Here is a 26,012-nt window from a genome sequence, read left to right as displayed (position 1 = left end):
GAGGGAGGGGAAGGGAGACGGAGGGAGATGCAAGGTGGGGGAAAGAAGGGGAGGGGAGGGAGGGGAGGAGGAACAGAGGAGGAGAGGGAAGAAGGGAGCTGCAGGAAGACGGAGCAGGGAGGAGGAAGGAGCTGGGGGTGCGGAAGGAAGGGGATAGGAGGAGGGTGGAAAGAGGAGGGGGAGGGAGTAGGTAGGGGGAGGAAAGGGGAGGAGCGAGGAGGGGAGGGAGGAGAGGAGCGGGAGGGGGAGGGACTAGAAAGCCCGGAGGAGTGGGAGAGAGAAGAGGAGGGGGGAGGACGGCGAGGGAGGGGGAAAAAAGCCCCTTCTTCAGCCCCCAATGAGGAGTTGCGCAACCCGCGCGGGCTGAGATTGGCCGCCGGAGAATAAAGATGCCCCGCCCCCGAGGCCCGGAGACCAATGACGATGGAGGGGCGTGGCGACCGCGGCCCAGGCGGCCAATAGCCGGAGAGAACCTGGGCGGGGCGGGGCGGCCGAGGGGGCGGGGCGGCGCGGCCTTGGTCCCGGCGCGCGCTCGGCGGCACTCGCAGCCTCCGAGGCGCAGGGAGTTCGGAGCTCGCCGCCCCGCGTGGCTCTCGGCGCCGCCGCCTCCTGCCAGCTTTCCGCGCGTCCCCGCTTCGCTCGCATCCCTGCAGCCGGCCCGGAACGCGCTCGGTCTCTCTGGGCGGAGTGTCCCCTCTGCGGCCCTGCGGCTATGGCCACCAAGATCGACAAAGAGGCTTGCCGGGAGGCGTACAACCTGGTGCGCGACGACGGTTCGGCCGTCATCTGGTGAGGAGCTTTCCATTGCTCTCCAAGGCCCCGCTCCCCGAGCTCGCGATGGGCCTGGTGCACGGAGCCGTCTTCCAGATGGGACGGATTAAGGGTCACCCAGGGCTGTCTTCCGCAGCTTTAACCCGGGACAGCGTGGAAAGCCAGCGCTGGCTTCTCCCCAGCCAGAGCATCTTTTAGATTGTCCTGCTGGAAGCTCGGCACCATGCAGCTGCCAGCGCTGATCTGTGTGTGTGTGTGTTTTTTCTTCTCCCAACCCAAAGGGTGACTTTTAAATATGACGGCTCCACCATCGTCCCCGGAGAGCAGGGAGCGGAATATCAGGACTTCATCCAACAGTGTACAGGTAGGAGACGCGCCTTTCGGGGGAAATTACTGCTCTTTTGGGAAATGAGCAACGTCTGGGGAAGGAGCAGCGGGGGCCAAACTGGGAGGGGCCTGTGGCCACCTTGGGTGCCTCTGGCGCTTGGAGGAACCAGATTTGAGCCTTTTAAAGCCTCATAAAGCCTTCTCCTCCCCTCTGGATATTCAGAGCAACCAGAGGTGACCTCCTGGCTCCCTGGCTCCGCAGTACCCTCTCCAGGCAGGACGGGTCCTTTTGCCCCCTGCGGGTCACTGGTTTTCTACCGTCACTCACAAGGTTCCCAGTGCCAGTCTTCAGCCCTCCCGTTTTCCCCTTTGATCGGTCCGTGAGCCAAAATAAAAACAATCCTGGAGCTTACTGCAAGAGACACAAGCGATCAGCTGCACCCTCCTTTCAGCCACGGTCGTGGTCCGTGTGCGGGCTTATGTATGTGCTTCTTATTTGAAGAACACAGGGCCAGATATAGAGAGTACGCCCCGTGGGATCCCATTTGTATGAGATTGTAGAAAAGGCAGGACTGTGGTCACCTTTTGGGGTAGATAGCCAGTGACAGGGAGGGGGCACACAGAGGCTGGGGTGGGGGTGGAAAGGTCCTGTATTTCAATGGGGGGGTGGTTAAAGAGGTGTGCACATCTGCAAGAAAACATTAAGCAAAATACTTAAGATTTTAAAACTTTGTGCACTTCCCCGGTGTGTTGAACCATTCAAAGGAAAGAACACGGGGTGTGTGTTTAACCATAAGCTCCTCAATAGAGGCAAAGGCTCAGCATTATTGGTGATAAGGCCCTTTCTAGCTGAGTTTGGGGAGTGGGCTCCCTGGCCTCTGGTCTCTAGCATGGAAACATATTCAGACAAAGACTGCAGCCTGAAGGTTAGGGCGGGGACCCTGAGCCAGCCTGGTTTGAATCCCTGAGTGGCCACTTCCTCGCTGTATATGGTTTGGAGCAAATAAGTTCCTTAACCTCTCAGTGCCTCAGTTTCCTCACCTGTAATCTTGGAGGGCTGTTGTGAGTGTAAGTGAGTCAATGTATGCCACGTGCTCAGGAACATGCCCATACACACTACATGGTCATTTCTGAATAAATAAAAACACAAAAATTGAGCTGAGCATCACATGACTGCCCCTTTCCCTGTTTCCTTAATCAAATGATATTTTGCATTTAGTCTAATTCAAAGAATATTTATAAAGTATATGCCATGGGCTGGGTGGTACTAGGTTCTCTGTGTGTGTGTGGTGTGTTGTTTTTTTAATGTTTTCCCAACTAAAATGTCTCCCTGAGAGCTGCCTCTAGACATTCACTCATTGCTTTTGTAAAGGATTGGTTGGTTCATAAAGTGCTATAACGAACGACTCACACTTCATAAGGTGCACAGGGCCTCCTGTAGAGAGTTGGTGGGGTCAGGATTTGGACCCAGGCCCCCAACTCAGGAGCCCTGTGTCAACCACTTCCCTCCTTCCACCCCAGTGGCAAATGCTGTTGCAAGTAGAATAAATGCAAACTTTTGACTTTCCCCAGACTTGGTGTACAACTGGGATACTCAGCAGTATTTTTTGCCTTGCCAGCTCGGAAGCTTTGTCTCACAGGCCAGCTTTCTTCCTCCCTGGACTTGGGGACAGTAAACTAGCAGCTTCTTTCCTCCTGCTGGCCATCCATCCCACCCTCCGTCTGAAGCTACTGTTCTTTCCACCAAGTAGGAGAAGGTGACCTGGGGAAGACAGACCATCCGGTCAGAAGATTCCTAACAGATGCTCCTGGCTATTGGGCCTGGAAAGCTGGAAGGGCTTGCTTGGGTCAGAGAACACTTCCTTCCTCCCTTGGGCTTTGTGGTTTTCTGCTCTGACCCTTCCCCCAAGCACAGGGATGGGAGCAGGGAGTCTCTGGCAGGGGAACTAAAAATGCTTTCCCTGCTGCTTGTTGATCTTATGAATGGACCATGGGATCCCAAGGCTCCATCTGCTTTGGCTGGAAGTCTGCCTTTCTTTCCCCACCCATCTGTTGGATAAATGTATAGGTGAGTTATGGGTGCTATGTCTGCTCTTGCCCCTCTCAGAAAAGCTTGTTCCTTCCCACTGCTATTCCTTATAACCTAGTGTCAAAAGAATCGGAACACCAACTAGTAACTTTATCCATCAGTCACTGCACTTTGCATGCCTTGTCTTTGTTACTGAGATTTTTCCCCTTCCGCAGATGTATAAACCGAAGCCCAGAGAGGTTAAGTGACTTGCCTGAGATCACACAGCTAAACTAGCTCTAAGCCCCATCCTCTTGGCCTCTTCACTCTAAGGAAGTGGTTTAGATTCTCATCTCCAAGTCTTGGGGCTTCTTCAGTGGGACAACAGGTTCTGATTGGGGTTTGTGGGATTGTTTGCAGTTACAAAAGGCATGTTTACCCATTTTCATGATGGGCCTAATTCCAGCTAGGTGTCCTGAAGGCCTGAGGGTCCCTTCTAGAACAGGCTTCCTGTTTCCAAACATCTCACAAGGTGCACAGAGGACTGGGAAGTCTGGAAAGGGTACCAGTCTCTGCCTCCATCACTCTGGGCTGTAGGGATGGGAGTGTGGGTTTCCTCCTGGGCTCGCTCTCCTCTCTGACAGTTCCTCCTGAGTTATTATCTCTCTTGCTCCCTCCTCTCGCTCTCTCTTTTCTGGCTACTGTCTTCCTTCTCCTGTCTTTCCCTAGCATTTTCCAGAATGGAATCTGCCTGTCCAGCTCCCACTCTCATCTCCCCTCAGCCCCCAAACCTGCCTCCTTGTCCCCTGCAGCTCTTTTCTGGAAGGTCACCCGTCTGGAAAGTTGTTGGGCCCTCCTCTCCTGTTTCTTTCTGCTGGCAGGATCTGAACCCTCCGTGGCCTTGCACTGGCTCTTCTGGTGTGTGGACACACCTGGCCCCTCCTCCTGCACTAACAGCTCTGTCACCATCTCTGCTCCTGCCTTTGTCCCATGCTTCAGTCAGTGCTTGTGGTCAGAGATCTTTCAGGTGCAATGACGACCCTTCAGCGATCAGGCTGACGCTCTAACCAAAGAGCAACACCAGCCAGGGCATTTGCAATAGTTCTTAACCCTTGCTCTTTCTCACCTTATATTCGTTCTGCCCCCTCCCCACCCATTGCTGGATTAACTCTTCCGAACGCACATCTCTAATCAAGTCACTCCTCTGCTCATTAACCTTCTTTGACTCCCCTCTGCCCATTGAATTAAAGCATAGGCTCTCTGATCTGCATTCCAATCAGGTTGTCTCCACCCATATCTTCTGCCCAATAGCTCCCCTCATCCTTCTGTGTGCACCTGCAGCCTGACATTAATACTCCCAGCCTTTAGGACTTTGATTGTAGAGATTCCCTCCAGCTGGAATTCCCTTTCCCTATCTCAGCCCATCTAGGATTCAGCCGCCCACCCAGCCTAGTGCAAGCCCTTTTTTATTTCAACAGCCAGGACACTTTGGAATCAGAAAAGCTCTAGATTCACATCCCAGCTCTGCCTCTCTCAGTTGCTGTGTGGCCTTGGGCAAGGACATCCTTTCCTCTGTGCCTCAGTTTTCTGGTCTGTAAAATGGGGATCCTGACAGTCCCAGGGTGACCGGGAGGGCTGGAAATATTACATCTAAAATGAGAACACAGGCCCCTAATGCACATTGGCTATCCTTACTGTTACTTTATATCATTGTTTTTACTTTTATAGCACTATGATGACATTGTGCTTTCTGTTCTGCATGCCCCAGCTCAGCACACAGTAGGCCCTCAACCCCAGGTTAGCTCATAGTAGGCACTCGATGCCAGGCTGGCATGCAGAAGGCATCAGGTCCCATGTGGGCACACATTAGATCTTTGACCCAAGTTCCACATGTAGTAAGTGCTCAGTGCATTGCAAGAGGTGGTTAGCACAGTAATTAAAAGTTTGGGCTGTAATGGATGGCCTGAGTTCCCATACTTACCAGTCATGTGATCTGGAGCAGGTGAGTTACCCACCCGATCCTTGGTCATCCTTCTGCTATAATTAGGAGGAGTAAGGAAGCAAGTCTTTGGTACCTAGGATATAGTAAGTGCTCCATAGGTGTTCGTTACTGTGGTTACCTTATTGGTGGAATTTAATCAATGTTGAAGTAGTGGTCTGAGAGCACCAGAAAGGTGGGAGGGTGAAGAGATGATGGGGAGGAAATGAGTACTGAGCTGCTGGGGCGTCTCTGGTTCCCCTGACAGAGTCACCAAGCCACCAGGAGGCAGGAGGAGCCAGGGCTGAGCTATCTAAGGTCATAGGAAAGGAGCCATTTGCCAGACTGACTAGGCACATGATCTCTCTGATTGAAGTAGAAAGGGTTTATAGATGCATACGTGTGACGAGGCAATAGCTTGGGCTATCTATGAAATCATGTTCTGTTTTCCCACCTTCCATGTAATACCCATTCCTTGTAGACTATTCAGAAACCAAGACTAAGAAAAAAATAAGAGAATAAAAATCAGAGTTTTACTATGCAGAAATTTGTTTATTTGTTCATTTTACATTCATTCTCTCCTCTCCCTTTTCTCCTTCCCTCCAGTGGCTACTCTGCAGGGCACTATTTATAGGCACTGAGAATAAATATTGAAGCAGAGCAGGTCCCTGCCCTCATGGAGCTGATATTTTACTGTAATCGCCCAGTCTTTAAATGGCTACATAGTGTTCTCCCATATAAATGTAACACTGTTTAATCATTCCTTTATTGGTGGACCTCAAGTACTCTGTTGTAAGCCGTTTTATTTTGGAAAGAACCCAGGCATCTGGGAATGAATCCAGTGATTGGTTATGAGCATTAATGGTGGAGCCAGGGTGTCTTGCCTTGAACTTGTATGTACCCTTGCTGTGCTGTGTGACCTTAGGCAAATCTCCCAGAATCTCTGTTTCCTCATCTGTAAGATGGGGCTAATGATTGCTCATAATGCCCAGGGTTAGTGTGAAGATAAATTGACATGATACATATAAAACCTGTAGGGCAATTTTCAATATAGAGTCAGTTTTCAATAAATGTGGCTGTTGTTAATGTAGCGCCTTCTTGGAAGGTGTTGTACATCAATGAATAAGTTGAAATAAACCTGTGTTGGGTGGTTACCAGAAAAGGTGCATTCATAGAGGGCAGTGTCAACATGAAACTTGATTTGGGGTAGATGCCCTATAATGTTGGCTGGATGATAGTCTTGGCGCATTTGATATTCCCACGATGCTCTGTCAAGACTAGAATGTTCATCTTAAAATGTACTCACAGAGATGTAGTGCTTGATAGTTTTGTCTGTTTAGCATTCCATCATTGGGGAAATTTATCCCTCCTATTTCACAATAATCCTGCTCAGCCAATGTAATTCCAGTGTGACTGACTCTGCCCCTCCCCACTGAGAGGGCACAAGAGCCAGACCTGGTCAATTTGAGTAAGCTATCCCCTCTGTTAACTGATTGGTTCAGGGTTGGGCCCATGCGACTCAAGTCAAGCCAATCGGACTCATCTTTGAGATTTTGGATAGAGTTGTTGGGAAAGAACCCCTTTATCTTTCTCTGGGGTTAAGACCTGTAAGTATAATGAAAGCTTGGAGCTTACAGGACCCATTTACCATTTGGAGAGACAACCTGTCTGAGAACTTGGGAACAGAGCCAGAGAGAGGGAATGGAGACCAGATGACATGGCTTAAACTTTTGGATCCAGCCGTTTGAACTTTCTGGAGCCAGCTGAATTTTTTCCTTAAGCCAGCTTGACTGAGTTCTTTATCATTTCCATCTAAAAGAGTCCTGGCCATAGTCCCCAGGGAAGGCAGCTGATAACAGACTAAGAGAGGAGAATCCAGGTTGGGCAAGGAATTCAAAACCTCTCATGTGAGAACTGACTGAGGAAATTGGGCATATTTAACCTGGTGGAGTATGACACCTCAGGAGGACATGCGTGTTGTCTTTAGATGTTTGAAGAACGGTCATTTGGAAGATATGAACTTCTCCAACCCCATGTGGTAGAAGAGGGCCAAACAGTAGAAATTTCAAGGCTAGATTTTGGGGTTCACGTGAGGAAGAACTGTGCTCACATTAGAGTGAGGTAGTGAGATCCCCATCATGAAAGTGATGTCAGGAGAGGTTGCTCGGCCACTTGACATAGATGTTAAAGAAAGGGGTTGAAAGAGGTTCTCCTTGACTGAGCTCTCTCTTCTCCCTCACAGCCCCCTTCTCTGGTCTAGTCTCCATCAGGAGAAGTGACAAAATGCATTAACATGGGCCTGGGTGATTCCCCTCTAGGATGGGGTCAGCCTTACCAGGTACTGAGAGTTGCAGTGGGATGATTCCTAAGGAAAATGGGAGTGTGTTTACTGTTAAAGAAAAGATTATTCATTCTGACACTTGTTAAAGAATGGTAAGGCAGACTTTATTCAGGGGGACTGTTGGGATAGGTGTAGGGGCCACTGCAATGAGATTTTGCAGTAGGGGAGAAAAATTGGGCTTAACTCTGAATACAACAAGGAAAAGTGGGAGTTTATAGTCAAGGAGCAAGGGTGGGGGTCAGTAGATGGAAAATTACCAAGAGAAAGCATCATGGGTAAGGAGTATTCTGGCTAAACCAACCTAACGATATTCTTGCTGAAGGCAGGCCAGGGTCTTCAGACATCCACAGGATTGTGGAAGATGAGAAACATGCTTAGATATCAAGAATGATCCATCAGATACGGAATGTGGGGGATTCTGGCTAAACTGACTTAGCAGGGTTGTTGGTAAAATCGGATAATGCATAGATAAACACACAAGTCCACAAGTTGAAACCTGTTGGAAAAGAGCTCAGCAGAGCCTGACTAGAGTTTGGTCAAATTGAGAATCTTTGTCAATACCAGAAGAAGGGGGGGGGAATTCCATGCTCTGAGACAAATGCACTTGCTGTCCATAGCTCAGCGTGTGTAGCTGTACAACACATGTACAATTGGCACTCTGTGTATTATACTGTTCTGCACTTGGATCTCCCCCCCCCCCCCCCAGTTCATACACATGTATAGTGCTCAGAGATTTGAGTGAGAAGGGAAAGGGAGAAATTGTCCTTTGAGTCTAAGGGACTATGAGGTCAAAAGGAAGCTTTAAATCTGTGGCAGTGCTTTGGACATTGCAAAGCGCTGAACAGTCTGTTATGTGTTTTCTTAACAAACATTGAGCACTGGCTTTGTTCCAGAAACAGTGTTGTTGTGCTTTTTAAGTAGAACTCTAAAGGGCTATTGAGCCATTGCCTTCATAGTTTTCTGCAACATTCAGTCTCCCATTGCCTTCTTTTCCCACACACCTATTACTCGGGGGCCTGAGCCACATTGCATGGTTTGTGCCATAAGGTGCATGGGCTTGTGACAGCTCTTTTTTGGATTGCCTCTTGGTGATATTTGTGCTTGCTTTTGAGTTCCTGGCCACATCTCCCATGGGGAAGGTTGCTAGATGTCCATCTTCCTGGTAAGTAGGGTGTCCCTTGTTCACAAAAAGTGTTCAATTAGTTGCATTTAATTGAGTTTTTGATCCTGAAACTCATTAGGAGTTAACACAAACTTTTCGAAAATACTGCTTGTGGATTGTACAGATATTATGTCCACTTGCTTACCTTCCCTCCTTTCTTTACCTTATTGTATTCTAATGGACCCTGACACCAGAGCATGAATCCCATGCGTAAGTCTTTGGTTATCTTCTGGTTGCCAAATTTAGTGGACATTTCTTTATCTTTACTCCACTTTAGTTCTCTTAAGCATTCGTCAGTGACCTCTACTTACTGAAAATTCCATTTCCTTCCTGTTGCTTCTGCCCTGCAGTGCTCCCTTCATTCTTCCGTGTCTCTCTGTTCTCACTTCCTTCTGCTGGTTCTCCTTTCCCTTCCTGCCCCACAAGTGTAGGTGTTCCCTAGGGTCCCACCCTTGTTCATGGTGTTTCCTTCTCCAGAACATTTGTTGAGTGCCTATTGTGTGCCAAGCCCTTTGCTGAATGCTGAGTCGGACCCTTTCCCTGACTCCAGTGAATGTGCAGTCCAGGCCAGAGGTGGCTTTCTAAGCTACTCATCAGGTTGCATTAACTCCTCTCCCCTTAAGAACCTTTTGTAGCTTTTGCCCGTTAGGTCCAAATCCTTAAAGATGACATGGATGCCCCTTATAGCAGGATAGTATTAGGAAAAATAGTTTTCAATGCATGGTGTTACCAGTGCCATCTAAGAAAGCAAATTTCTTTGAGTGACTTTCAGGTCATCCCAGGAAGGGTGGCTTTGGAATATGCAGCTCTTAACATGCATGCTCCCATTGGCTACAAGCCATCTGTGTTCCCGGAGGCCATACATATCAAGCCCTTTGGGTGTGGAGATCCGCATCTTGCTGTTCTAAGTTGTCCATAAGTTCCCTTAAACCCTTTGGTTTAATTCTGGAGTTGTCACAGCCTCTTTCTCCGGCCTCTTGGCTGTGTCCTACTTTGGAGGTCAGTTCCAGTACACCTGGGGAAATCTTCCCAACAGATAATCATCAGCTACCCCCCGGCCCCCCGCCCCGCAAAAGGCATGGCCCCAACACATAGGATTCTGACCTCGTGAATGCCCCAGTGCCAGGCGCTGTGTGGGTGCTTTGCATGTGTTAACCTCATCTAAAGTTTTTCTCATCCATGAGGGGGATGGATGGAAGAGTACAAGAACACCCCTAAGTAGGAGTTATCCCCGTTGTACTGATGAGGAATCTGATGGTTCCCCTGGAGAGTCAAAGTCACTTGCTTGGGATGGCACAGTCAGTGGAAAAACTGGACTTTAAACCCAGATCTGTGACCGAGGTTCCCAGCTTTCCCCGCAGGGTGCTGCCCTCCCCTCCCCTCTCTTACGACTTGTGGGCAGTCTTCCCACACTCTCATCCATTTTGCTTTCCTGGAGGACTTCTATATATCCCTCAAGGCCCAGTGTAAATGTCCCCTCTGCTCAGATGCCTTCCTTGCCTTTGTGGTGCCACCTCGTTGTGCAGTGGTTGTGTGCTTGTCTGTCTCTTCAATTCTGTGGCAAGGTCCCTGCAAGAGGGACTGTCACTCTGGTGGCTGTATCCTCAGTGGGGAATCTCCACCCCTCATGGTTGCTGCCTGTGTGGGCCCAAATCATGGGCTGTAGGATTTACCAATTCCCCAAGTTATATGCACATGAGCATTCATGTATCTGTTTGTCGTCTGTCTTCCTGCTAGAGTGACCTCCTGGGGTGGGGTAGGGGTGGGGGCAGAATCCTGGTATGTTTGGTTGTTTGCTGCGCTGTCAGCACCTAGAACAGCACCTTGCATTCCCCCCAGGTGTTTGTTGAATCGATGAATGAACACAGATAAATGACACAGATAAATGAACATAAGTAAATGAACACCAGTCCCCTGATTCAAGCACGAGGCTCCCTGGCTGATGCCCCGCCCCTCACTGGCCTCTGGCCCAGGTCTCCTGCCTAGAGCCACTGGATGACCGCATTCCTCACCGATTTAATTTTGTTTGGCTTTTCAGCTTTAGCTCAGTGGCCACAGCAGGGACACGTCCCTGGAGGCCTGTGTCTGAAGGCAGTGCTGTTACTTCAGCATTTTGTATTTATTTCTACAGTACGTTTTGAAATTAACCTGTTTTAGTTCTGGTCATAGTTCATGGTCATCTATCTCATTTTTTTCTTGTGCACTTATTTTATCTTCTATGCATTTGTGTAAGCTTTTTCCCCAAAAATAGGTAATAATACTTTAAAAAATAATGTCGAAACTTTATTGTGCCAGGCATTGTATGAATTTCCTATGGCTGCTATAATAAAGTTTCACAAACTCAGTGGCTTAAAACAACTTAATTTTATCATCTTATAGTTTGGGAGGTCAGAATCCCAAAATCAGTTTCACTCGGCTAAAATAAAGGTGTTAGCAGGACCAGTTCCTTCTGGAGGCTCGAGGGGGAAATCCATTTCCTTGCCTTTTTCAGATTCTAAAGGCCACCCACATCCCTTGGCTCATGGCTCCTTCCTCCATCACCCCGGTCAGCAATGGCAGGTTGAGCCCTTCTCACAATGCCATCTCTCTGGTTCTGATTCTCCTACCTCCCTCTGTCTGCCTAGATCATCCAGGATCATCTCTCCATGTTGAGATTCTTACCTTAATTACATCTGCAAAGTCCCTATTGCATTGTCAGGTCACATAGTCGCAGGCTCTGGGGGATGCAGACATCTTTGGGGCCACTGTTTTGCCAGCTATAGTCATCTAATCATGATTTCATTTCATCTATGCTCTGGTCTAGTGTGGTAGGCCCTGTTGTTATTCCCATTTCATAGATGGGAATATTGAGGCTCAGAGACATGAAGGCATTGGCCCAGAGTTGCACAGAGGCTGAGCTATGTTCCTCACCCAGTGCCTGCGTTCCCGGCACCCTGCTGCCTCCTGATGCCTGTAGCTGAAATTCTTTTGAAGCAAGGAGGGAAGACCACAGGCAAGCTCTTTTTCTAGTTCTATTGAGAAATAATTGACATACTTCATTGTATAACTTTAAGGTGTACAGCGTGATGGTTTAATTTTCATATAGTATTGTGAAATGCTTGTCATAACAGGTTCATCTAATATTCATCATCTGATATGGATACAATACCAAGAAAAGAAAAAAAATAATTTCTCCTTGTGATGAGAATTGTTAGGATCTAGTCTCCGAACAACTTTCCACAGGCTCTTTCCTTGACCACTGAGGGACAGCCCTAAGGCCTGTGCCTCTGGCTGGTGTCATATTTTTGGGAATACACAGCTCAGAGGTAATTTTTATGCCTTTGTTAAACTGGAAAACCTGTGATGGTCTCTGGGGAGCAGCACCCTGCGATTCGAACGCCTTTATCTTTTTCAGTATAAAATTCTGACTTCACTACTTGGGTCTGAAAGGGTGTCCCTTGGAGGTCATCTGATCTGACCCAGAAGTAGTTTTCTTCTCTTTTTGGCTATAATTCTACCCTGACTATAGAATGGAGCATATTGTTCATGGTTTGCAAATGAAGGAAGCTGCTGCCTCAGGCAGGCCAGGGGGGCCCCTCTGGGTCACACTGGGGCTTCTGGGGAGGAGTGAGAAGAACCCGGCTCTGGGCAGCCCCTGTGTGAGCCCAGGCAGTCACATCCCCTCTGGCCCTCTGCCCACAGAGGAGGGCCTGTGTTCACTCTGCAAGCCCTTGCAGCCCTGAACCGGATGCCACTTGCTCTGTTCCTGATTTGGCAAAGCCTACTGCCATGTGTCTGATTCCAGGAAAGTAACTCACTTTCTTCTTTGGTGATTTATAATTATTCATTCATCCAACAAATTGAAACTGAGGACCTATTATGTGCCAAGAACGCTGCGTCCTGGGGAATTTGAGTGATCTAAGTCACAGAGGGTACATTCTGGTGGAAGTGCGAGGGGAGATAATAGACAAGCTAGCAAGTGAGATCATTTTGGGAGATGAGCACTATAAAGAGAATAAAATGAAGCAATGGGCTACAAATGGACTGCAGGGAAGCCACCATTAGCAAGGCTGGTCCAGGGAGAAAGAGGAGGTGATACCAAGGAGAGACCTCAATGGGAAGGACCCGGACATGCAGGTATCTGGGTGAGGAGTGGGTCCAGCAAAAGGGAAGGCCCTCAGATCATATATATGATAATGGTCTGGTGTCCACAATATATACAGAGTTCTTACAACTCAATAATAAGACAACAACCCAATTAAAAAATGAGCAAGGGATTTGAATGGTCGTTTTTCCAAAGAAGATCTACAAGTGACCAATAAACACATGAAAAGATGCTTAATATCATGAGTAATAGGGAGATGCCAATCAATCCCCAATGAGATATTACATCACACACACCAGGAGGCTGTAATAACAGGCGTTGGTGAGGATGTAGATAATCGGAACCCTCTGGTGGGGGTGGAAAATGGTACAGCTGCTGTGGCAAGTCAGTTCTTGAAAAGGTTAAGCCTAACAACTCCACTCCTTAGTATACACCCAAGAGAAATAAAGACACATGTCTACACAAAAACTTGTACGTGAATGCTCACAGCACTGTTACTCCCAATAGCCCCAAACTGGAAACTACCCAAATGTCTATCAACGGGTGAATGGATAGACAGATGTGGTCTGTCCACACAATGGAATATTATTCAGCCATAAAAAGGAACGAAGTACTGATTCACACTACAACGTGGATGGACCTCAGAACCACTATGCTAAGTGAAAGAAGTCAGACATGGACGGTCACACATTGTATGATTCCACTTAATTGACGTTTCCAGAACGAGCAAGTGCATGGTGATAAAAAGCAGATTAGTGGTTGCCAGGGGTGGGGACAGGGGCTGAGGAGTGACAGCTAATGGTCTCCTTTTGGGGTAATGAAGTGTTCTGGAGCTAGTCAGTGGTGATGGCTGCACAACCTTGTGGATATACCGAAGACCAATGCGTTGTACACTTAAAGGGTACAATCCACAAAAAGGGTGAATTTTATAGAATGTAAATAATATCTCAATTTTTAAAATGTAAAGAAGAGGAGAGGTGAGCAGGGGGACAGAAGCCTAGAAGGCTTGTGGCACCAAGTGTGCAGGGAGGTGGTGGCATCGGAGGGTAGGCAGGGCCCAGAGCATGACTGGCCTTGCAGGACACCATGAAGACTCTGGGTTTTCACCTTGGTCCTTTTCGTGGCTATTTCCTAGGTCAGCATTTTTAGCTCTGTCACTTTCCCCTCCATCTCAGACCTGCCTCTCAAACCCCACGCCCCCGTCTTGTGCCCCCCACTCTGCATGGACTTGATGGCCTGTGTTCTCATTTCCCCGCTGCCCCCATTTGCTCCGTGATAGTTGCCGTTGCCCCAATCATCATCACTGTCTAGCGGTTCCTTCCACTTGCCTAGTTCTGAGGCTTTACCTTGGCTACTATTTCTGCTGAGGACTGACACCCAGACACAGCACTGCACCCTTGGCTGCGTTGCCTTCCTCCTGATCCAGCCTGGCTCGGAGCTGGTGCTGAGGATGTCTTTCATTGCCTTAGTCCCCTGTGTCCGAAATGAGTACTTAAAGAAAAGCGGAGGTTCTGTCTTGGATATTCGTGTGGGTTCATAAAACGGTGAATCAGTAGAGCAAAATGAGTCAGCTGTAAATGTGTGGGCAAACTCAAGGGCTGGGAACGTCGTGAACAGCCAGGGGGATGGGAAGCTGTCTGTGTGTCTGTCCCCATCACCCAGGGGCTCTGAGGCAGAGATGGAGGAGAGGCAGCTGGGACACGAACCCAGTCTCTTGGTTCCCTCAGGCTGCTGAGGGTTAGAGTTTGCTTTGTTCCTCTGGATGTCATTCTTGGCGATGTGAGCATGGAAAGGTAAAGAAGAGCCCCCCGCATCGTGCAGGCATCGCTCATTCTAGGACCACCACGTTGTTTGTCTGCCCTTCCCACATGGTTTAATGGGCAAATTCGTCCAGACCTGTTACCTCTCTGTCCACATCTGCTCATCTCTGCAGCTCTATTCATTCCTGTCCTCTGCAGGTGGAAGCCACACCTTTAAAATCCAGGAAGGAGATTGGTTTATTTATTTATTTATTTATTTTATTGTTCAAAATATTACAGATGTCTTCTTTTATCCCCACTGACTCCTTCCACCCTACACCCACGCCCCTTCCCAGGCCTTCACCACACTATTGTCTGTGTCCATGAGTTATGCATATATGCATGTAAGTTCTCATGTTAATCTCTCCCCACCCACCCCCACCTTCCCTCTGAGATTCATCAGTCTGATCCATGCTTCCTTGTCACTGAATCTATTTTGTTCATCAGTTTATTAAGTTCTTTAGATTCCACATATAAGTGAGATCATGTGATGTTTGTCTTTCTCTGCCTGGTTTATTTTGCTTAGCATAATATTCTCCAGGTTCATCCATGCTGTCCCAAAGCGTACAAAATCCTTCTTTACAGCTGCGTAGTATTCCATGTGTAAATGTCCCACAGCTTTTTTATCCACTCATCTGTTGATGGGCACTTGGGCTGTTTCCACATCTTAACTATTGTAAACTGTGCTGCTATGAACATCGGCGTGCATATATTCTTTCTGATTACTGTTTCAGGATTCTGAGGATATATTCCTAGAAGTGGGATCACTGGCAAAAGGCAGCTCCATTTTTAATCTTTTGAGGAACCTCCATACAGTTTTCCATAGTGGCTGCCCCAGTCTGCATTCCCGCCAGCAGTGTACCAGGGCTCCCCTTTCTCCACACCCTCGCCAGCACATGCCGTTTGTTGAGTTGTTGATGGAGCCATTCTGACAGGTGTGAAGTGATACCTCATTGTGGTTTTAATTTGCATCTCTCTGATGATTAGTGACCTTGAGCATTTTTTCATATGTCTCTTTGTCATCTGTATGTCCTCTTTGGAGAAGTGTCTATTCAGGCCCTTTGCCCATTTCTTAATTGGGTTGTTTGTCTTCCTCTTGCTGAGTAATGTGAGTTCTTTGTACACTTTGGAAATTAGCCCCTTATCAGATACATCCTTGGCAAATATGTTTTCCCAGACCGTGGGGTTCCTTTGTATTTTGAGGCTGTTTTCTTTTGCTGTGCAGAAGCTTTTTAGTTTGATGTAGTCCCATTTGTTTATTGTGTTTTGTTTCTCTTGCCCTAGGAGATGTTTCAGTGAAAATTCTACGTGAGATGTCCGTGACTTTACTGCCTATGTTTTCTTCCAGGATTTTTATGGTTTTGCAAGTTACATTTAAATCTTTTATCCATTTTGAATTTATTCTTGTGTGTGGAGTAAGTTGGTGACCTAGTTTAATTTTTTTGCATGCACCTGTCCAGTTTCGCCAGCACCATTTATTGAAGAGACTGTCTTTACTTCATTGGATGCTCTTGCTTCCTTTATCAAATATTAACTGACCATAATGGCGTGGGTCTATTTCTGGGGTCTCTGCTCTGTTCCATTGATCTATATGTCTGTTGTACCAATACCAGGATGTTTTGATTACAGTGGCTTTGTAATATAGTTTGATATTTGGTAAGTGATCCCTCCAACTCTGTTCTTCTTTCTCAAGATTGCTGCTGCTGTTCGGTGTCTTTTTCGGTTCCATATAAATTTTTGGAATATTTGTTCTAGCTCTGTGAAATATGCTGTTGGTATTTTAATAGGAATTGCATTGAATTTATAAATTGCTTTGGGTAATATGGACATTTCAGTGATGTTAATTCTACCAATCCATGAGCATGGCATTTTCTTCCACTTGTTTATATCTTCCTCTATTTCTTTTTTCAGTATCTTGTAGTTTCCTGAGTACAGGTCTTTTACATCCTTGGTTAAGTTTATTCCTAGGTATCTTATTTTTTTAGTTGCAATGGTAAATGGTATTTTTTTTCAGTTTCTCTTTCTGAGGGTTTATTATTGGTGTATAAAAATGCCGTTGATTTTCGGACTTTAATTTTGTATCCAACTACCTTACCAAATTCATTTATCAAATCTAGTAGTACTTTGGTGGAGACTTTAGGGTTTTCTATGTACAGTATCATGTCATCTGCAAATAATGACAGTTTTACTTCCTCCTTTCCAATTTGGGTACCTTTATGTTTTCTTCCTGTCTGATGGCTGTGGCAAGGACTTCCAGCTATGTTGAATAAGAGTGGTAAAAATGGACATTCCTGTCTTGTTCCTGTTTTTAAGGGAAATGGTTTTAGTTTTTGCCCATTGAGATGATGTTGGCCGTAGGTTTATCGTATATGGCCTTTATTATGTTGAGGTATGATCCCTCTATTTCCACTTTGCTGAGAATTTTTATCAGAAATGGGTGCTGGATTTTGCCAAATGCTTTTTGTGCATCTATTGATATGATCATGTGATTTTTATCTTTCAGTTTGTTTATGTGTTGTATCACATTTATTGATTTGCAGGTATTGTACCAGCCTTGCATCCCTGGAATAAATCTCACTTGGTTGTGGTGTATGATCTTTTTTTTTTTTTTTTTAAAACATATCTTTATTAATTTCAGAGAGAGGAAAGGAGGGGGAGAGAGAGAGATAGAAACATCAATGATGAGAGAGTCATTGATCGGCTGACTAGCCCGCAACCCGGGCATGTGCCCTGACTGGGAATCGAACCCCGATCTCCTGGATCCTAGGTTGATGCTCCCCCGGCCGGGCTGTATGATCTTTTTAATGTATTGCTGGACCCCGTTTGCTAGTATTTTGTTGAGGATTTTAGCATCTATGTTCATCAGGGATATTGGCCTGTAATTTTCTTTCTTTGTAGTATCTTTATCTGGTTTTGGGATTAGGATGATGCTGACCTCATAAAAAGAGCTCAGGAGTTTTCCCTCTTCTTGAATTTTCTGGAATAGTTTGAGGAGAATAGTTGTTAATTCTTCTTTGAATGTTTGGTAAAAGTCACCTGTAAATCCATTTGGTCCAGGAGGTCTGTTCGCTGGGAGTTTTTTGATTACTGCTTCAGGTTTTATTCTTATAAAATGGCATCTCCCACTGAACTGAAAGCAGCTGAGAATTGGGGACTGAGAAATGGCTACAGAAGATGGACCAAAGTCTCATCGTTTACTCTAGAAATATTTATTGAGCATGACTAGGGTGTCAGGCACCATGTGGGCACTTGAAGTATAGCAGAAAACAAGATTCCTGCCCTCCCGGAATAGGTGTGAGCAAGCTGGAGGAGCCCTCTGGGGAGTCATTCTGCTCCTTTAAACTTATTTTACACACAGCAATAAGCTAATTATATGCCCCTTTAACCTGTGGCAAGTCAAAAATAGAAGGGCTGGTGGAAGCGGGCATTTTCAACTTGGCCACAGAACCTGTTGCCTTTGTCTGTGAAGTTCTGTCAGAGTCTCACTCAGGTTGTTAACATGAACCCCCTTTTCTCCTTACCCTGGTAGCTGGGTGAGCTCCAAATCATCCTTCAAGTCCCATATCAAACATCACCTCCTCTCTGAAGCCTGCCCTGATCACCAACCCCACGCAGAGTTGATTTCCTTCTTTCTTTATCTTTGTTCACCCTGTGATAACTCTCATTGCTATGGCACTAACTACATGTGTTCACATACTTTGGTTGTTGGTATGGTTTTTTTTCCAGGCTAGATTGTATATTTTTTTGAGCATAGGGATTATGTCTTTTTCAGCAAACTCTCTGAATCACAGATTGTCAATAAGTGTTTGCCAAGTGACTAACCAAGGGCAAAGGAAAAAACAGCAAAACTATAAAAAGCAGATGCAAGAATGCAGAGCAGTGCACACCAGGGCCATTTAGTGCTCAAGCGATCAGCCCCTGACTCCTTCGGTGTCCCCAGAGTGTCTCATTGTAGATGCTATAGTGATGTACTGAGGGCCTCCAGGAACTGGTACAGCCACTGATCCCTTCAGTCAGAAGGTGGAGTCGGCTCTAACACACTGACTTCCTTTTAAGGAAGTAAAAGTCATCATTAAAAACAAGGTTCTGGTGCTGTGTCATTAGGGGAAACCGCTAGCTATCCTGGTAATTTGGGTATCCAGATCAGCCCATTCCCGGGGGGTTCCTCTGAAGTAATCGGCTTTCATTTCCTCTGGCTATCCTGTACTCCACTTTCTGATGTTCTCTGTAAACTGGCGAAGCTGGGTCATCCTGCATTTAATGTAAATTCTGTAAGGAAGGAATCATTTGGGAAGTCTCTGCTTTGAGGAATGAGTGGAACAAAGTTATCAACTGTATGCACAGTGTGATCTCAGTGCAGACTGTACTGTACACAGGTCCACGCAGAGAACAGGTCACATCCGTAAACAGAATCTCCATTCATCCTCGCTCAGGAAGGGACACACCAACATGTACACAGGGCTTTTATTCCCTGGGTGGGTATTCTTTATTTTTTATACTTTATAATGTTTTCTTTTTTTTTTTTTTTTGAGTGGGACAGGAGGGTTTTTTTTGTTATTTTATCCATCAGGGCAAACAATAAAAGTCCCTTTGGAAAAGAGAGAGCGAATGATACGGGGCTTTCCAATGATGGTAGCTCTCCCTTCAAGGGAGGAACTGGCTTCTTTCGCCCTCAGCCTGTAGTCTTGGGGGGAGCACCCAACCAGTGTCCTCTTTGTCCCTGAGAGGACATTTTCTGCTTCCTAATTCCTCCTCCTGTCATTCTGTCGCTGCCTGAGCATCCCCCATTCGCAGCCCGTTGGAAGCGAGTGCTGGTGTGGCTACTGTCCAGCTGTCGCCTTGCCCCGGGTGGCAGGATGTTAGAATTCTTTCCCGGTTCCTTTCCTACCTCCTCCAGGGAGCTCACTTGGTGGAAGCTGACAGCTCAGCTTTTTGGTGTGTGGTTACTTTCTCCCATCTCCTTACCGAGCCCTGTTTGCATAACTTCTTAGGGAGTCTATATAAGATAAGGTCAGCTCTAGAGCAAGCTGCAGTCTTGTAGAGCTCTGGGGCAATTTCCTCCCTGTGGTCTCCTTCCCCATTTCTTTGTCTCGCTCTGAAGTTCAGTGTTGGATGGAAATTATGAAATGATTAGTTCTCTCTCTCTCGCTCTTGCTCCTTTCTGTTGGCCAGCAGATATTTATCAGGTACTTACTGTGTGCCTGGCACTGTGGGATATAACAGGAACTATACAAATATGAAATTAGTTAAAAAGATCAAGAGAACATACACCAGAATGTTTCCAGGAGGTACTTAGGTGGTGAGATCCTTATTTTTGCTTATTTATGCTTCTAATTATTCTATACCCGGTATGTGTTTTGTGTGTAATGAACAAAATTGTCTAAAGTATTTGCAGAAGTGCAAGACATCTGTCCACTGCTTGGTCCATCGCAGATCCTCAGTCTCCTCTGGGTTTTGCCCTTCTCCAGTCAGGGCTGGCTTTGGGGCCAGACAGAGGGGGAAAGTAGGTGCCCTTTGGAAGAAAGCAGGGGCCCTTGATCAATGTGGATCCTGTGTTGGTGTCACCCTGGTGAGAATAATGGGTAGGATTGGGCAGAATCTGCCCCTCAGGGATTCCCTGAGCCTCGGGAGATGTCAAGTCTGGCTGAGGGAGGCAGGGGAAGTCCTTGATAGGGTGGTGTGGATTATATGCCATTCGTAGTTTTTGTGAAAATATTAAAGCGGCTCATCCTGGTGGCCTTGGTGATTCCAGAGAAGTCTGACTCTGCCCCCCGTTTTTTCTTACCCTTCTTCTTGTGGCCTTCTGTGGTCACCTCCCCTCTTTGTGTTATTGTTTCTTCCCACATTTCCTTGTATAACTGTTTAACATCACGCCTTTGGTCTTCCTGCCTTCTCTGTCTCTCTTCCTGAAATTCCCCCTCCTTTCTGGTCCTAGACAGAAGGTGCAGGAGGAGGGAAGAGAGGGGAGGAAGAGGCACAGATGGGAGGGAGGTGAGGGGGTGGTAAGGCAGGAGAGAAAGAAGGAAAATGTAGGGTCTCTGAGGGAGGAGGTTTAGGGGAGAGCTGGAGGTAGGAAGGGGCTGCAGGAGAGAGAACTCAACACAAAGACGGCTGGTGCTTACGAGCACTTACTCTGTGCCAGGCAGTGCCTGAGAACTTTACGTGTGATGACTTTATGCTGTATGTTAGCTTAGTAAATGAAGGCGAGGAGCCTTGAAGGGAGAAGTAGGACATTGAACCAAGTGAGCCGTGCGTAGGGTTTCTAAGAGGTCCTTAAGGCTGGCAGGATTGGCTGGCCCAGGAGCTCTTTCATGCTGATAACCTGTCATTGCCTGTAATGAGGCTTCATAGACCAACCGAAGGGTCAAGTTCTTTTGAGAGTGGAGTTTCATAACATGTGAGGACCATCTTTTCATGAACAAGTCTTTGATAGGACAGGAAGGGGAGGGTGTCCACAGCCTCAAGTCAGGGACACCTAACATGAGGTCAACCTGGACTTGGAGCCCATGGCACTGACCAAGAGGCAGTGCAGTGGTGCTGCCAGTCCTCAAGGACGGAGCTCCTGACCTTGCTTTGTTATTGGTTGACATTTTCCCTGAGATGAGGCTCCATGGGATTTTGTGATGCATTTGGGAATCCTTGGTAATGATGGCTTATGTCAAACAGATGATTTAGATATAACAAAGAAGTCCCTGGTACCTAGTGCCATGGTTCAGTAGCTCTTTTTCTAAATACAGCTCTGCTCTTTCTTGGGCTGTGGGATTGGGGCGGAGAGAGAGTCTCTGGAGGGGAAGTCCTGATGGTCTCTGATGGTGAGATACTCAGGAACCACACCTAGATGCCTCTAATTCTGTAAATTATAATGTTGAGAAGCCAGGCCACACAGGAAGCTCCTTTACATGATCACTTCCTTAAAATGAAAGGTGTGCAGGTGGGAAGAAGGGGGTGGAGCCTGAACTTTGGGCACTTCAGCTTTTCTGCCCACGAGACCTTTTGCCTGACCCTTTGCCCTGCCAGGAGTGGAGCGAGTTCTCCATGCTAAAAGCCTATTATTTCCTCTTTTCTCCTCTTCCTCTAGGTCAGTGGTTCTCAAGGTTTGGAGGCATCAGAATCCCCCTGGGAACTCTTTTAGACTCAGTTTCCAGGCTCCAGTTGCAGAGTTTCTGAATTCACATTCCAGTGTGTTCCTTGGTGATGCTGATGTTGCTGGTCTGAGAACCACACTTTGAGAACTGCTGGTCTAGACTGAACCTGTTCTCCAATGGGCAGGGAAAGAGTCATCTGGCCCCATATCACTTCACCTTTCTGAGCCTTAGTTTCTTCACCTGTAAAATGGGACTGTGAGCAGTGCTGACCTCACAGAGACGTTAAGATGAAATGTGCAAATATGTGTAAGTGCTTAAAACGGTGCCTAGCACATCGTAAGTCCTCAATAAATGTTGGCCTCTGCTATTTTTAGGAGTCTTATTGGTCTTATCTGTACCACCTAGTGCTTAGCTGGGCTTGGCATATAGTAGGTCTTTAAGAAATACTCCTTTGAAACCTGGAGCAGTGAGCATAAGTTTGGTGGATAGAGAAAACCAGTGAAGAAGGTAGAGGCTGGGACGCTCTCTGCTGGGCTCAGCAGTTAGACCATTGTAGACTGAGAACAGTTTCTCTGGAGAGGTGGGACAGTGAGATAGTGACCATCCCATCAGCCAAGCCCTTCAGGCCCTCTCCTTTTTTTTCCATTTAATCCTCACAACCAACTTAGGAGGTAGGTATGTGACCCATTTTTCATATGACGAAACTGAAGCTTAGAGACATTCAAAGTCACAGAGCTGGTACAAAGTGGGGGTGATTTTCTAATGGATTTTGGAACTTGGAGTCCACCTGGATGCCATAGAGCCGAAGACTGAGGGTGAACGGCCCAGTGAGCAGCAGTTGTAGACAGCTGTGCTGAGGTCCTCTGGTGGACGGGGCTCAGGGTGTCTTCTCCTGGTGTGTTTGGGCTTCTCCCACTGGGATCATACAGAGCTGCACCCTCAACTCCTGAACCTCAGTCTGAAAAGATGTGCCATTGGCCCCATTGGGGACCAAGTGGCACCATGAGGGTGACAGCAACCTCAAGTATTAACTGTCTCCTGGCCAGTTTTGCCATCTTAGTGTACACACTTACACATATACATGTGCACACATGCACATGCACACATAATACACATACCATACACATGTAGCTATGCCTTTCTCAGTCGACATGCCCTCGTTTTTCCTGTGTGCGAGAGTGATATTAGCAGGAGATAAATGAGGGGCTGTAATATTTTCACTTCTGTTGCGTGCCGTGGCTGTGTGTTTGTGTTTGGTCCGCCTAGTTTGTCCAGAGGAGGAAAGGCAGCCCAACCAGTGTCTAAGATCTTGAACTTCCTCCTGCACAGACCAGTTTGAGGTCAAAATGACCTTACAACCTCCTTTAGGGTGAATAAGGGAGGGAGAGGCTTCAGGTCAGTGTGGGCAGCTATGAAAATGTTGCTTAGAACAGGTTTTTCATTTTAGACTCAGGGGACTTTTCTTTTTTAATATTTTTAAAAATTGATTTTAGAGGGACAGGAAGGGAGGGGGGAGAGAGAGAGAGAGAAACATCAATGTGAGAGAGAAACATCAATCCTTTGCCTCCAGGGACTCAACTTGCAACCTGGGCATGTGCCCTGACCAGAATGGAACTGGCGATCTTTTGGTGCATAGGATGGTGCTCAACCAACTGAGCCACACCGGCCAGGGCTCAGGTGACTTTTCAATGTTGGGCCATATCTTGAGCAGCAAACATATGTAAGCATAACATTGACTCTTGGATTTTCAAAAATACAGTCTTGTTGGTCAAATCATTGTCAGATAAGTGCTGACAGCCACTCAGGACAACAGCCTTGCCTGCCATGGTAATTTCAGTGACATTGGCCTATGGTTCTGGAAGGTCCACGGAGGCCAGGTTCCCCATGTCTTGGGGGTGGGAGGGACTGAGTTACCTGCCTTGTGCCAGGTCCTGAGCTGATACTTGGGACATAGGATTTGCAACTTTCCCACATGGAGGCTTTGGCTAGAGATGGGGCGGTTGGGATACAATTGCTGTCACAGAACCCAAATGTCCAGGCTGGCCCACGTGGAACTGGGAGCTAGAGTGGTTCCCATGGAAACAGGCTGCCTGTTCTTTTGCTTGTGTTGCCTTGGCATCTGATGTGCGGCCCCCCCTCCCCCTCAGGTCAAAGCTGCAATTTAATTAAACACTCTGGTGCTGGTTCTCCTTTCTCTCCAATAACACTACTCAAAACAATGCGCTGACTTCCCAAACACAGCCCTGAATGCTGGGAAATGCTCAGCAACTCACCCCCACGCTGTCTGCTCTGCCTGCTCTGTCTGTGTCGCCAACGTGTGGCTGTGAATTTCAGTTCCTCAGTCTCACCAGCCTCATTTCCTGTGCTCGCTACCCACGGGCAGCACCTCCCTGTGGCTGCAGCTTCAGGGGAAAGATTCTACCACGTCGGAGGCCTGACCCCCAGGGGTTCATATTTAATCCTCACGATCCACTAATGAGGGTGCTATAAAATCACCCTACTTTGCAAACATCCCAAATGTCCATCAACAGATGGATGGATGAACAGATTGTGGCATATCCATACAATGAAATATTATTCAACCATAAAAGGAATGAAGTCCTGACCACGCTACAATATGGATGAACCTTGAAAACGTGCTGAGTGAAAGAAGCCAGACACAAAAGACCACATGGTGTATGACTCCATCCGTGAGAAATGCCCAGAACAGGCCAATCCAGAGGCAGACACAGACGCAGATTAATGTTGCTTAGGGCTGGGGGCGGGCAGGGTGTGGAGTGACTACTACTGGGGGACGGGGTTTGTTTTTGGAGTGAGGCGAATGTTCCGGAATTAGATAGTGCTGATGATCGCACAATATTGTGACTGTACTAAATGCCACTGAATTTGATGCTTTAAAATAGTTAAAAAATGGTGAATTTTATGTTGTGTGACTTTGACTTCAATAAAGAAAAAAAGCAGAAGGACAAAAAAATCACCTCATTTTACAGATGAGGCAGCTGCTCATATGTTAGGGGACTAAGTCAGAGTCCTTGGGAGTAACAGACAGCGCTCTCACCCCCCTATGGGAGTCTCCTGGACTCCTTTACTTCCCATGACTAATTGGTCACCAAACCCTGTAGATTTGGCCTGTAAAGTGTCCCTGAGACCATCCTTTCTTCTCTGTCCCCTCTGCCTTGTCATCCACTGACCCCCATGGTCAGGTCCCCCGATGGGCACCCACCAGATTCCCATGGCTGGTGGGCAGACACATCCAAGCTGTCCAGGTCCTTGGCTTCAAGCCCAGTGTTGTCATTAGTATGTTACTTTGGGCACATCACATGACTCTGAGCCTCATTTATCATTTGGATGTTGATGAAGATAATGACAGCCCCTTCCTCACCACTCACTATACAGCATCGTATGAAGACCAAGTGAGATAGTAAAACATAAATGTGCTCTATAAACTGAGGTGCTGTGCCAGTGTGAGTGGCCATAGTAATCTGTTTCCTTTAAGAAATAAACATTGTGGACTCCCCTGGCCTGGACTGTAGAGTCTGAATCAGGAGTCTGTGGCCTGCTGAGGGCTGTTTCTTAGCTTCCCTGGAACAGATGGGTCCCTATTAGACAGCGGAGTTGTTTTCTGACGGTGCTCGGGTACTAACCAGGCAATGAACTTGATCAGCTCCATTTTGTGTCTCCTTCACACTCAGAGGGCTAGTGGTCTTAATGTAAACCTATACATTGTGTGGGACTCAGCATGGAGGCACCTAGAAAGATTCCAGGAAGAAAGGCACCCTGATTTAAAAAGAAAGTTAAAAACCTCAAATGCATCAGCATTACCTGGGTGCTAGTTAGAAATGCAGACCCCAGGGCCCCATCCGAGATCTGCTGAATCAGTCTGCATTTTAGCAAGACCCCCAAGATTCAAATATACACAAATGTTGGAGAAGCACAGCTCTACACTGTCATTGGGTACCTGAGAGATCCTGGGCTAGCAACCAAAAGCCCTAAAGAACATCACAGTACTGAGCAGAGCTATGTGCACAAAATAAGTAACCCAAGCCAGTAGCATCCCCATGTGCCAGCCTTCCCCAGCTAGGGGCCGTAATGAGACCTCGCTGATCCGTACAGCTAAAATATGAACTATTTAAGAATTAAGCAGAGCAAGGATATGTGATTTCTTAATGAAAAGCACAGAATTTTGGTGGAAAACACAAAGGGGATCCTGATGAAATGGGGACACAAACTGTACCTAGAAATTCGTTCTCAGCGGGGGGTGGTTCTGCCTCCCAGAGGACATTGGGCAATGTTTGGACACAATTTTGGTGTCATAACGGGCTGGGGAGGTGTGATGCTGTATCCCAGGCCAAAATAAGGGCCACTACCTCTTTACCCAACCCCTGCCCCAGCCCGGTTCCCACCTCCATGTGGCTTTCCCATTCCTAGTCAAAGGCTGGGGACAGGAAGAGCTGACG

General features: G+C 47.1%; 1 protein-coding gene across 1 annotated transcript in view; it reads left to right on the top strand.

Annotated features, from left to right (window-relative positions):
* Positions 1-501: 501 nt before the first annotated feature.
* COTL1 (coactosin like F-actin binding protein 1) overlaps positions 502-26,012 on the top strand; it is a 40,155-nt gene continuing 14,644 nt past the window's right edge. Inside the window, exons 1-2 of the mRNA XM_081119692.1 lie at positions 502-789; positions 1,053-1,135. Coding sequence (XP_080975818.1) covers positions 713-789; positions 1,053-1,135 — 160 coding nt within the window. The 5' untranslated portion in view covers positions 502-712. The remainder of the gene's footprint in view (positions 790-1,052; positions 1,136-26,012) is intronic.

The sequence above is a fragment of the Miniopterus schreibersii genome (genome assembly GCF_964146895.1).
Source record: "Miniopterus schreibersii genome assembly, chromosome: 18".
In the NCBI taxonomy this organism is placed as follows: Eukaryota; Metazoa; Chordata; class Mammalia; order Chiroptera; family Miniopteridae; genus Miniopterus; species Miniopterus schreibersii.
This window is presented reverse-complemented; position numbering and strand designations above follow the sequence as displayed.